Source organism: Bidens hawaiensis, unplaced genomic scaffold (assembly GCF_021521415.1).
Source record: "Bidens hawaiensis isolate Kalapana, Puna unplaced genomic scaffold, B.hawaiensis_p1.1 tig00031154_1, whole genome shotgun sequence".
Classification (NCBI taxonomy): domain Eukaryota; kingdom Viridiplantae; phylum Streptophyta; class Magnoliopsida; order Asterales; family Asteraceae; genus Bidens; species Bidens hawaiensis.
Window position 1 is genome coordinate 51,492 of NW_027495236.1, and position 13,688 is coordinate 65,179.

The 13,688-nt window shown below is 36.0% G+C and overlaps 1 protein-coding gene across 1 annotated transcript; it reads left to right on the plus strand.

Annotated features, from left to right (window-relative positions):
* Positions 1-9,887: 9,887 nt before the first annotated feature.
* Positions 9,888-10,337, plus strand: LOC143581727 (putative mitochondrial protein AtMg00820). Its single transcript, XM_077064440.1, has one exon. It carries the CDS (start codon positions 9,888-9,890, stop codon positions 10,335-10,337), a length of 450 nt encoding a protein of 149 aa, XP_076920555.1.
* Positions 10,338-13,688: the final 3,351 nt, after the last annotated feature.

Genomic DNA, 13,688 nt, shown 5'->3' on the forward strand with positions numbered 1-13,688 from the left:
GTACAAAGTTGAATCAGTTGATTCAAACCCTCTCTGATACCAATTGTAGGTCCCGAAACCGCCGGATTCGACAAAGAACGACTTTGTTTTTGATAGGCGCTCGAGACGGGTGCAGTGAAATCAAACAACCGAACGAAAGCAAATATAAAGATAAATAAATGAACGATCTTGTTGTCGGTTTAAGATTCGATATATTAATAAACGAACCAACCCACCCAAGGTGAGCTCCCCTTCGGTGGATGACTTACACCATGGAAAACACACACACACAAACATAACATACAAGTCCTATCTATAGCTAAAACAAATACATTCAAGAAGATCTTTCTCGTTAAACTTAAACGCGTGTCGAAGTTCTCGTCTTGTCTCCTCTTCGGATTTCTCGACCATATTAATTATTATCTTGACCATAAATATATAACCGGTTTCGTACTTTGATATCGCAAGTCACATTTTGGCCTTACAGGTGACTTTCTTATTGGTGTATAAAATCTCTTGCGATCCTGAAATGTTAAAGAACTACATGATGTTTGAGAATGAGGCTGGAACCATAAACCACCTAAACTTTTAAAATTTGAAAGCAATTTTGATGAGTGGAAGTGGAGGTTTAAGAATATTGTGAGAATTAATGTCTTCGCACTGTTAAGATCTATTGAGAATGGACCTGACAAGCCTACAACAATGACTCCTGATGGACTCATTAATGTTCCTGTAAGGCCAATAATTTTTGACTTGCGATGTCAATATGGGGAAACTCGAAATATATTATGGTCAAGCAAATAATTAAAATGGGAGAGAAATCCAGATAGGAGATGAGAGCTCCGACGCACGTGTTTAACTTCAACGTGGAGGAGATCTTCTTGAATGTTTGGTTTAGCTATAAATAGGTTATGCGTATTTCATTTTAGTGTGTGTTTTGTAAGGTGTAATAAACCAACCAAGGGGAGCTCACCTTGGATGGGATCGGTTCGTTTAATATTATCATTATTTTATTGACAGTTACGGAGTCGTTCAATATTATCTTTATATTATATGTTTGATCGTTTGATTTCCCCGTACCCGTCTCGATCGCTTATCAAGAACAAAATCCGTTCATTTGTTGGACCGGGTGTTCAGGACCTACAATTGGTATCAGAGCGAGTTTGAGTCAACTGATTCAACTTTCTTCTTGATATTCGGGTTATATTTCAGTGATTACCATAACTGAGATGTTCATTTCTTGAAGTTTTTGAAGATCCGTTGAAGTTTTGGAAATAAATTTTGATGTTTGGAAATAAAAGTTTGAAGATCTGAGTAAATAAAGGTGCTTGAGGTTCGTCTCGCATTCGTAGATCTGGATTTAGCTGTTTAAAGGTATGTTTTTGGATTGATTTTGAGTTTCAAAGAGTGTTCTTCATGTTCTTGCTCGGTTCGAATATGGTTGGTGGCGACTGATGATGTTGAGTGATGATGATGATGATGATGATGATGATGGACTTTGGAGGATGGATGGTAGGAACACGGTTTTCCTGCGAAGGGTGGTCGGTGACCGATGGTGACGATGACTGTTGATAAAGGCGGCATATATCTTTTGGGTGATAAGATAATCAATGATGGCGGCTGACTATTCTAGGTTATTAGTTTTCAAATCATGGTCAGCAACAAATTTTCATTTGATGGGCTTGATTAATTTTTTCCTGGAGACATGAAGTTTAGCTTGATTAATTTTTTATTTGGGCTTGTTATTCAAGATGGGCTGTGAACTTTAGATCTGGGCTTCAAACCATGAAATTGATTGAATTGGGCCTGGTTATATTATGTCTTCTATTTGGGCTGTTATATGAAGAGTGGGTTCATTATTTGGGCTAGATCAGGACCAGATTTATTTTAAGATGAACTCGTTTATCTTGGTCAATTATGTGGAATAGTTTTTTGGGCCGAGAACTAACTAAAGAAAGTCAAAATTGATCGGGTTGACCAAGGTAAGTCAAAATGAATCGGGTTTTCATCATTGTTTGACCGTGTTCAAAGCTTGTTATTTCTATATTATTTCAAGTCGTTCGAGAGGTTGGATCCGAAAGGTGAACTTCGAACAAATTAATAACCTTTGTCATTCGACCATTGAAGCCGGTACTTCGAGAATGATTTGTGGATATTCGAGCTCATCTCAACCTATATTTCGAGAGAATGGATAAAGAAGCGAGAACTCCTTCATATATGAAATTAAGCGGATCATACCTTAAGAGGGTTAATTAAACAAAGAGATTTCGGTTTATCGGGTGATTAATGAAAATGCGAGACACGTTTTGACAAAGTTTTGCTATCACAAGTCAAGGGGGTGATTGTAAGGTCAATAATTATTGACTTGCGATATCAATATGGCGAAACTCAAAATATATTATGGTCAAGCAAATAATTAAAGTGGGCGAGAAATCTGGATACAAGACTAGAGCTTCGGTGAATGCGTTTAGCTTCAAAGGGGAGTACATCTTCTAGATTGTTTGGTTTTAGCTATAAATAGGACATGTGTATTTCATTTTAGTGTGTATTTTGTAAGTTGTAATCAATCACCCAGGGGAGCTCGCCTTGGGTGGGATCGGTTCGTTTAATATTATCAATATTTTATTATGGATTTCATAGTCATTCAATATTATCTTTATATTGATTGTTCGATCGTTTGATTTCCTCGCACCCATCTCATCACTTATCAAGAACAAAATTCGTTCGTTTGTTAAATCCGGTGTTCGGGACCTACAGTTCCTCCAAAAAGTTTGACTAATAAATACAAGAAACTAATGCTTGACGATGAGAATCCATATGGGTGATGTGCTAAAAGTAGTTATAAATTTATTAAACTAAATTCATGCTCACTAAGTAATAATTCTAGACTCTTAACTTAACTAAAACTACTAATCGGCAAGTGAAACGGTCGACTCTAGTACAGCTAAGTAAGTCCGGATATCGAACCCACGAGACTTTTTAAATTACATAATCTAGCAAATTATACTTAACTACAGACACGACTATTTATTTACTATTATTTTGAGGGGGATTTTACTAAAATACTATTTTTAAACTAATTAATAGAATTTAATACGACTCAACTTAGAACTTGGACTTAATTCAGATGATGATAGATAAACCACCTAGGCCGGAATCCCCAAAGTTTCAGTTATCAATTAATCGGAAAATGCTTTGTTATGGAACTGGGATCATAAAATTGTCACTTAAAAGAAAACCCGAACAGGACCCCTAACCCTTCTCAAGAAAACACCTATGGATTTCTATTAAGTTCTTAAAAACACCAGTTTAAATATTAGACTTACTTACAATTACCTAATTAATTATGAACGAGTACCTTTATACGAAATCCTACCTTATAGCGCGGAAATCAAAGGTAGTTTAATAAATTCATTCGAAATTAATAGACAAAGTTGACTAATCAAACCTAGACGGCCTCCTTGCGAAGAACTACATCCAGCAATCTTAATCCACCAAGACCTATCAAATAACCTATCACCTTACAACTTTTTAGGTTAGCAGCACACTTTATATTTATTTGATTAATAATATTGTTTATGTGATCTTATTATAAATCAATCACAAACTAGTTAAGAACACACATTAAATGATCTAACAGAATCTTATTATATGAAACAATCACCAAAGACTCTGTGAAACAATATAATTCACCAAATAAAAAGAAGCACACATATGCATCAAATAAATAATATTAAACTCTTTATTGATTCATAAACTCATAATGAAAAGCAAATCCCAAATAAAATCAAATGTCAATCAAAGGTTCATCATAAGCCTAGGCACTCTAAGGGATTTAGCCAACAAACATGCTCAAGAACAAAAGAAAATAAATAGGTTCAAACATTAAGTTCATGATGAAAATAATAAATTCAAACCGAATAATAACGATATTTGGATGAGTAGGTGTTGACCCCGGACGCTCTCTAATCAATAAAGATGAGTTTCCTTCTCTTTATTTCTCTTTGCATTGAACCGAAAACTCCCTTTTTGCGTGACCTCAAAACTGAAAAAACTCTTCCAAAATCGACTAATGTTGACGGTTGCCCCACTTCAATCCTAATTATGTGGCCTCTTATATATATATATATATATATATATATATATATATATAGTGTGTGTGTGTGCCAAGACCAATAGCCGACCATCCTTGGTTTCTTAATTTATTTCCTTCATTTGGTTTTACATAGGCCATATATTTAGATGGCTAGTAATTATTTGTGGGCCCTAATATTGATATTCATCTGAACTTGTGAACTGGAATCATGGAGACCCAAATAAATCAGCTACAAACTTTCGTTCGTGATGCCCTATACAAAACAAATAAACTTTATAGCAATTTTCATATAATAAGAATCTATATAATTTATTTTGCTAACCATCATTATAAATAAACTACATGATACTTTTAGTCTTAGATAGTTTAATTTCATAATAATAATAATAATAATAATAATAATAATGATAATGATAATAACTTGTAATATATAAATACATTTGACTCTTCACTCATTTGTTTCAAGTTTAGTAAAGTTACCCAATTTTAGCTCATTATCTCTTAGAACCTTAAAAGCTAACATATGAGCCAGCTAAGAATAATATTCAATAAAAACCTAGCTCAAAGCACTTAAAAGTTATTTATATAATAGTATGTATATTTTAGACTCCTTCAACGGGGCAGTCATTGTGTGTCTGTCCACTAATATATCTCAAACTTTAAGAGAATGCACAATGGCAAGAGGTCTTTAGGATGCCTTGGCGGAAATGTTTGAAGGAAATTTGGACATGAGAAAGTTGTAGAAAGATGATAAATGGAGAATTCAATGTGTTTAATCATATTCAAGGGGAAATAGTTACTGCTCTCCTTGGTAGATTTAAGGCACTAAATACCAAAATAAGAAGTGTTGATATTATTAAAGAAATGTCAGAGATCAACAAGAAGCTTTTAAATTCACTACCTTACACATGGAACAGTAGTGTTACCAGTGTCAAGAGAACCACAAATTTGAACACCACAACACTCACAGCGCAAACCTCTACCATCAAATCATTTGAGATGGATGACAAACTACGAATGAGCAATCATGTCAGTTCTCTGAATCATGCTGGTGTTTCTACAACTTTAGATTTGGCTCAGCTTTCCTCTGCCAATCACATCCCACAGTTCATCCTGTCAATGGAGTAAAATCTGTTCAATTTGCAATTCATTCCAATCAAAACATAGCCTTTAAGTTACCCATAAGTGTTTCAGGACCATCAACATCAACCTCAATTCAAGACTTGGTGAATCAAGCCGTTAATCAAGCTCTAAAGGCTTATGGGATTAACATAAATTCAAGCTCAAGTAATAGCTCTAGTCAACCCACCATGCAAGTTTATGACTCTCACATCTCACTATTTCATGCCTTTATGGCCAGCCATGATGAATTGTTGCAAGGAAAACTATTGCCTCCATCTTTCCATCAAGGAGATCTTCTAGAGATCAATGAGCAAGACCTTGAGAAGATGGACATTAAGTACTATATAGCCATGAATTTTCATCGGGCCACAAACTTCATGAAAAAATATGGGAAAAATAGCTTCAAGGATTCCAACAGCAATAGGATTGGGTTCAACAAGGATAAGCTCCGTTGTTACAACTGTAATGAATGGGACTTTGCAAGAGAATGCACTATCCCAAGAAAGCCAACTGGAGATGTGAAGATTGTTGATGAATCTGAGTGATAAGGAGGTAAAAGGAATGATACCGGTAAAAGACTAGTTGGTCAGGATAGCTCATCGGGTCAAAGGGCTCCAAGAATTGGTCAAACAAGCTCAAAGACAAAGTGCATTGATCACCCAATCTGGTGATTCTACTAAGCTGGATTGGATGGCTCAAATGGGAAAGCTGATGAAACTAATGAACTTGGCAGGTTGGCATTTGGGAATGGAGATCAAGCTTAATCAAGCACGGCAACAGGATACAGCCAAGAAAATCCTGAAATTCCTGATGTACACAAACAATTATGCTCTCAAATGTGTATTGATAAAGTTGAAAATTATAGAACCCATAATGCTAATTTGATAAGAGAAAACATTGGCATTAAGTACCAAAATGATGAGTATAAGAAAGCTGAAAAAATATTTACTACTAGAATTAAAACTCACCATGATGACATGGCACATTTAAATCGAAATTTATTCAAAACAAACTCGCTAGTTGATTCCCATAATAAACGAATAATTGTTTAAAATGCTAAAATTGAAGAAATAGAGCTTGATCTTGCTAAAAGAAAAATAACTGTTGATAAGTTTGAAATAGCCTCTGATAAGCTAAATGACAATACTAGACCACAAATGGGGTGAAACAAAAGACGGGTACTGGTTATGATTTTAATTCAGTTCCACCATCATTCAATGATAACTACACGTCTCTACCCCATTTCAGTTTCAATACCTCACCAGAGGATAAAATGGTCTATGGAATTGGTCATGTACCAAAACCTAGGATATTTGTACCTTATGTGCCCAAGACTGTTGATCCAGTCTTTCCCAGTTAGTTCTAATAGTAATTCATCTTGTTCAGCGATTTGTGTAGAAGAAAGCGAGTCAGTGGAGAAGGACATGAGTTGTAAAAAGGAAGGAGTTTTAGATTCACCTTTTGATTCTGATGTGAATCCAAAACCATCATTTTTCAACTCTGTCTGTACTAATAACAATATTGTTTTCATGCAAAATACATTGAACTCATATTTCAGATGGTGATGTCACATGTGACAATGTTGATGTTGGCATTGATCACACTATTTTGGATAAAAATGTTGATATTATTTCAGATAGTGATTGTGAAACTGTGTATGGTGAATCTTTTTGTTGAAAATTGTGTTACTGTGAACGAGACTGTTGATGTGAGCATACCAAGCCGTTCATCATCAAGTTGTAAGCCTGAAGATATTTCAAATAAAAACAAATTGATTGAAAATGAAAAAGCCGTTACTTCAAGTAAATATGTTCCACCAACCAAAAGATCATTTTCTCAAACAACTAATCATTTAAGAAGTCCTCATTCATACAACTTTATTGATAACAACTACTATGATCATAGTCAACCAAATTATATAGAGTCATATTACACTAATGTTTTCAATGATGGTGGTCAAAACCCAAAATGGGTATCACAATCATGTCCCTCTCTTCCAAGGATCACCTTTTCTGAATCATCAACCATCTTATAAATTTGACGAGAATTATGGGGTCTATAATAGAAAATGTTGTTATGTTTGTGGTAATCCTTCTCACCTTACAAGACATTGCAAGAATTGGCATAAGCAAAAAAAGGATATGAAAAAGCAGTTTAATTAGTCCAGATCTACTGCTGCTAGCAGCTCGGGATCCAGGACTGATCAAACTACAAGTGAAGCCAGTGAAACAGATGTAAGATCCAATAAAAGCAAGAAAATAAGAAAACCATTTTGGATAACCAAAAAAGAAAGTGCAAAAATGGATTCAAATATTGAAAAGTCTAAGAATCCAACAAAAACAAGTGTGAAAAGAAACTCAAAGGTTGAAAAATCTGAGGATTTTGTTTTGAAAACTAAGAGAAGAAGGTCCAAATCTGCTAAAAACAAGTAACATGTTTCTGCATGGATTCCTAAGGACTTTAGATGATGATTCACCAAAATGCTACATCTTTACAGGACATAAGATTAAATTTGGTGACTTTATTGTTAATCTTCCTGAAACAATTTTCTCTTGGGAACCCATGTCTAATCCAAGAAGGCCTGTCAATAGTATTTGGTACTTAGACGGTGGCTGCACCCGACATATGACATGAGACAAATCCTTAATGTTTGACGTTCAACTGTTTGATGGTGATGCGTGTCCTTTGCTGGTGACATGGGTGGGAAAATAACAAAGAAAGGAAACGTCTCTAATGGCACTTTGACCTTTGAAGATGTCAACCTTGTGGAACAGCTCAACCAAAATCTGCTCATTGTCTCTCAAATCTGTACCAAGCAATACTCCACTCTTTTTACTGAACATTAGTGTTTGATCTTAAAACCAGGTTTTCAGGTCCTAGAGGAATGGATTCTGATGTGTACTCTGAGGCATAATGATTCTTACATTTAGACATGAGAAGCTCGTGTTCACGACAACTGCTTCATGTCTACTATCTAAAGCCTCGAAGAACGATTCATCACTTTGGCATAGACGTCTTGGTCATGCCAACTTTAAGAATTTGAACAGACTCGTGAAAGGAGAGCATGTGAGGGTTTGCCTGTTAAAACTTTCTCTTGCATTGAAAAATGTATTTCCTGTTCTAAATGCAAGCAACACAAACCCCTCACAGGCCCAAGACTGTATTTCCATTATTTAACTTCTGCACATGGACTTGTTTAGACCTATTCATCCTTCAGAAATATGCCGAAAAACCTATTGTCTTGTTTCTACTGATGATTATTCTCGTTTCAGCTGGACCTTTCTTTTAGGTCAAAAGGATGAAACAGCTCAATTCCTAATCAGATTCATGACACTTGTGGAGAATCAACCCGACAAAAGAATCAAGTGTATAGGAAGTGATAATGGAACGGAATTCTGTAACTGAATGGTGAATAATTTTGTCACTCCAACGGGATAGACCGTCAATTCAGTGCCCCGTACACTCCATAATATAATGGGGTTGCTGAAAGATGAAATAGAGCACTGATCGAAGATGCTAGAACGATGTTGTCAGACTCTATTATTTTTCTAGGGTGAAGAAAGTAATACTGTTTGCTTCATTCAAAACCGTATACTACTCAGCAAGCATCTGAAGAAGACTCCATATGAAGTCTACTACAAAACCAAGTCGCAAGTCAACTACTTCAAGACATTTGGGTGTCCATGCACTCTGCTTCATACAAATGCCAATTCAGGTCCCAAGTTTACTAAAAAGGCATATGAGTGTTATTTTGTTTGGTATGCTTCAAACAAGACAGCTTATTGTGTTTACAACAAGAAATCACGGGTGATTGTGGAACCCTTCAATGTTGGCTGGCAAGAACAAAATCAGACAAACGCTAGCACTGGTCAAAACTGGATGTTTGACTATGACTACCTATTCAATCAGTTTCATGTTGTGTCTACCCCTCTAGTTGCAGCTGCTCCAACCACAACTACAGTAGCTCAATCTGTATTGGTCCAAGCTCTCATAGATAGTTTGGATAACGTTAATATCTATGGTGGTGCTTAATCAGAAACATATTACCTATAGCTCCTTAACCGGCTGTAGTTGATCCAGCTACACAAGCCGTAGACTCAACCAACGTGGTTCTTGTTGAAGATGCTTCCAACTCAGATTCAGATTCTTCATACCTGTTGACAAACAACTTTGATCCATCACCATCTAAGACTGTAGTTGTCCATCAGTTAGAGGCAAGTGTGGTTGAATCTGTGCCCACACCTCCTCCTGCTGACACAGAAGCACCTGCTGTTGCTGAAGCTGCTGTTGCAAATGAAGTTCCATCTGATGCTTCCAGCACTGCTAATTCAACTCCAATTCCTGCAATTATCGTTCCTTTAATGGAAAATCTTTGGGATGGTCCATTGATTCTGAGCATTTAGTAGATCAACTTGACAACGTTCAACAGCCAGCTGATGTTCTAATCAATGCACCTAGCATCTTTCACCTAGTTTAAAGTCTTACTGTTGAGCTTCAAGTTGATCCAGTTCCTCGGCTGTGTATTCAACGATCACATCCAAGTGAGAACATCATTGGTTCTCCCTCTGCCGACATTCAGACAAGGAGCAAGTTAGGAACTATTAACAAATGTCTTTTTGCTTGTTTTATTTCTCAGGTTTAACCTAATGACTATCGTGTCGCTCTCAAAAAGAACTTCTGGGTTGAAGCTATGCATGAAGAGTTGTTACAGTTCAAGAAGCTCAATGTGTGGAGGATGGTAAAGAATCCCAAGAACAAAAGACCGATTGGTGCCAAATGGGTGTTCAAAAACAAGAATGATGATAAAGGGGTTATTATTAGAAATAAAGCAAAACTGGTGGTGCAAGGTTTCTCACAACGTGAAGGACTTGATTATAATGAAGTTTATGCCCCAGTTGTTAGGCTTGAGGCTATTCGTATTTTTCTAGCCTATGCATCATACATGAACTTCAAAGTATACCAAATGTACACAAAAACCGATTTCTTGTATGGAAATGTGAAAAAGGAAATTATGTCAATCAACTGCCAAGTTTTGAGGATCCAGATCATCCGAACTACGTTTAACAACTTAACAAAGCTCTCTATAGCCTTCATCAAGCACCCCGCGCTTGGTATGCTACTTTGGCAGAACATCTATTAAAGAATGGCTACCGAAGAGGTGTTATTAGTCAAACACTCTTTGTCAAGAAGGTAGGCAATGATCTAATCCTAGTTCAAGTGTATTTTGATGATATTATATTTGGTCAATGAATGATAATCTATGTAGAGAGTTTTTGGAGGTAATCTAGAGTCAGTTTGAGATGAGTTCATTTGGGGGGGGGGGGAGATGACTTTCTTTTTGGGCCTACAAGTTAAACAGAATATGGATGGGATTTTAATTCATCAAGAGAAATATGCCCATGAAATTGTTCAGAAGTTTGGGTTCAAGGATGCTTTTCCTTATTTTACTTTGATTGCTACAAGACCAGTGTTAGCTCCAGATCCATCGGAAAAGTTAATCTATCAACACCTTTGCAGGTCCATGATTGGCTCCCTGATGTAGCTCACTACAAGTAGACCAGACATTATGTTCCCTGTTTGTCAGTGTGCCAGATATCAGTTAGACCCGAAAGAATCTCACTTAACTGTTTTCAAAGGTATCTTCCGATATCTCAAGGGAAAGCCTCGTTTGGATCTTTGGTATCCTAAAGACTCACTTTTGGTGTTTCACGCTTATACCGACAATGATTATGGGGGATGCAACTTAGACAGAAAGTCAACATCAGGAGAATGTATATTCCTAGGTGCTCGGTTAATTTATTGGAAATGCAAGAAACAGGTTACCATGTCCACCTCCATAGCCGAAGCATAATACATTGTCGCTTCTAGCTACTACTCTCAGTCATATGGATCCAACATCAGCTGCTTGATTATGGTTTGAATTTCTTTAACACCTCAATCAAGTGTGATAACGATGCAGCGGTTTGTATTGTTAAAACCCGGTCCAACACTCAAAGATAAAACATATTGACATCTGAATGCATTCGATTCGTGACTGTTATGATCGGATTGTTAATAATGAGTATGTCCACACTGACCACAACTTTGCAGACCTTTTCCTTAAAGCCTTTGATCATGCCTAATTTTTATAACTTGTAGAGTAGCTTGGCATGATTTGTTTTGATTAAACTCTTCTATCTATATTTTTGTATATAAATTTCTAAATATATTTCAAATATGTCATAATTTTAGAGGAAGAAAACGAGTTAGGCTTAACTCACCAATAATATTTTATATTTATTTTAAGAAAAACAAAATTGAGCTTTCGTGGCATCAAAAATATTTTATCTTTTATTTAAGAAAGTTAGTGACGGTTAGGAAAAAGTTAGTTTATTTTGTATATTAATTAGTTAGTTTTAGTAAAATAATCGAACGAACTATGGTACTTCAAGCATTGTTATGTGTTTTCAGGACATTGGAAGCTATGGAGCTTAATGAGGATATTTACGAGCTTCGAACGAAGATCGAGAACTGAGAGATTGGAAGTGCACGCATCACGAGGCAGTCAAGAAAAGAAAATAATAAATCTGAAAAAATTGCATCTTCGCGTAGGGGTACAACTTCGCGATACGTGAAGTTGCAAGATTCTGGCCGCGACTATTTTGTCCTTCATGATACGCGAAGGAGCAAGCCTATCATCTTCGCGATACGCGAAGATGCTCAAAGTCGGCAAAAATTAAGGTTTGCTTTATATAAACCCCTAAACTTCCCCATTCGGATTAGTACGACTTCTAGAGGCAAAAGAGGTGCTCTAGGACGATTTTCAGCCATCCCAAAGCTTCCAGTGTGTCCTACGATCGTATGTTCATCAAGATAAGTGCTTTAACGATTATGTCGATGTCCGGCTAGTAGTGTGTGTTTGTTCTAGGCTAAGGTTTTGTGTGAAGTACTGTTTTGATCAGATTCTAATGCTTAATGGTTATAGCTCGATTGATTTTGTTTAATTTGTCTTGCTTAATTAGTTATTTGGTTGATTAAAGTTTGTGTTTGCGACTATTGATTTGTGTAACGTTTGTTTGGTTGTTCCTCAACATTTAGGGTTAAGCTCTTGTGTCATTGGACTAGAATCATCAAACCTTATGATTGAGTTAATTGTCCTAGACATAGGATTGGTAATTGTGGTGTTCGGGTTCATTTGTGTCAACAATTCGGTTAGGGTATCATTTGTCATCATAAATCAAACCATAGGACTAGCAATTATTATAACACCAAAGACGAGAGAATCTATGATTAACGTATGGAACACATAACCCGAACCTAGAATGAATACTTTTAATCAATATTGTTTACAAATCTTTTTATGTAATCATTAGTTTTAATTAAATCTTTTTCTAAAAACCGCTTGACCTTGTTGCCCCCTTAGATTAAATAATTAGTTACAAATTAAATAAACTTGCACTTTCCTTGAGTCCCTGTGGAGACGACCTTACTTACCCGTACTTATTATAGAGTCTTAAAATTAATTGTTTGAGTAGACCGCGACAGCGTACGTCAGTTAGAAAAAGTCTCAAAAAGAAGTTTTCTCGTTTAGAGGGAGCTCCCGTCTAGAGGGAGTCAGATATTTTAAAATTATTCAAAAATTAAGGAAATTAATATGATGATATAATGATAAATATATATATTTCCCTTGTGTAATTTTGTATAATATTTTATTGGTTTTTGTTCGTTTTTATTAGGAATTTATATACTACTAACATATTTGTGTAATATAAGTTCCGAGAGTTGAACGTGGTTGAAAAAGGCGAAAAAATGAGTTAAAATAAGCTAAAACGAAGAACTGGAAGAATCAGGATTGAACTAGAAAGATAGCCGGCCGGACTGGCCAATGGCCGGCCTCCCATGAGCACGCCCCGCAGCCAGGGAAGGCATGCCTGGTCGCGGCGCCTAGAGGGAAAAATTCCAGAAAGTTCCCAAATTTGATTAGATTTGAGGCCCAGTGCACTATATAAACACCCTTAACCTTAAACCTGAACATAACCTTCGGCCACCAGTCGAATTTGGAGTTTCTTGTAGCTTAGGATTGCATATTTTGGCAGTTTTAACGCAAGAAATCAACCGGTGAAGTGCTACTTAATCAACAACAAAGACTACGGGTTTTATCGCCTTTATCTTTCGTTTCTATTATTTTTCACCATAATTTATTTTATGATTGTTTTGTTTGATTTTCCGATGCTAGGCTAAATGTTATAGACTGCCTAGGCTATTGATGAACCTTTGTTGATGTTTGATTTTAACTGGGATTTATTTTTCATTATGGTATTATGAATCAGTTAAGCGTTTGGTTGTATTTAATTGATGAATATGTGTGCTTAGGATTGTTTGGTGAGTTTATTGTTTCAAAGTTTCCTTGGTGACTGTCTGTCATATAATAGGATTCTGTTAGGTCATTTACTTTGTTTTGTTACTAGTTTTTGGTTGATATGCATTAAAACCACATGAACAATTTTATTAA

What these genes read in the sequence shown, in the direction of transcription:
- LOC143581727 (XM_077064440.1), top strand. Translation starts at nt 9,888, where the DNA reads ATGCATGAAGAGTTGTTACAGTTCAAGAAGCTCAATGTGTGGAGGATG.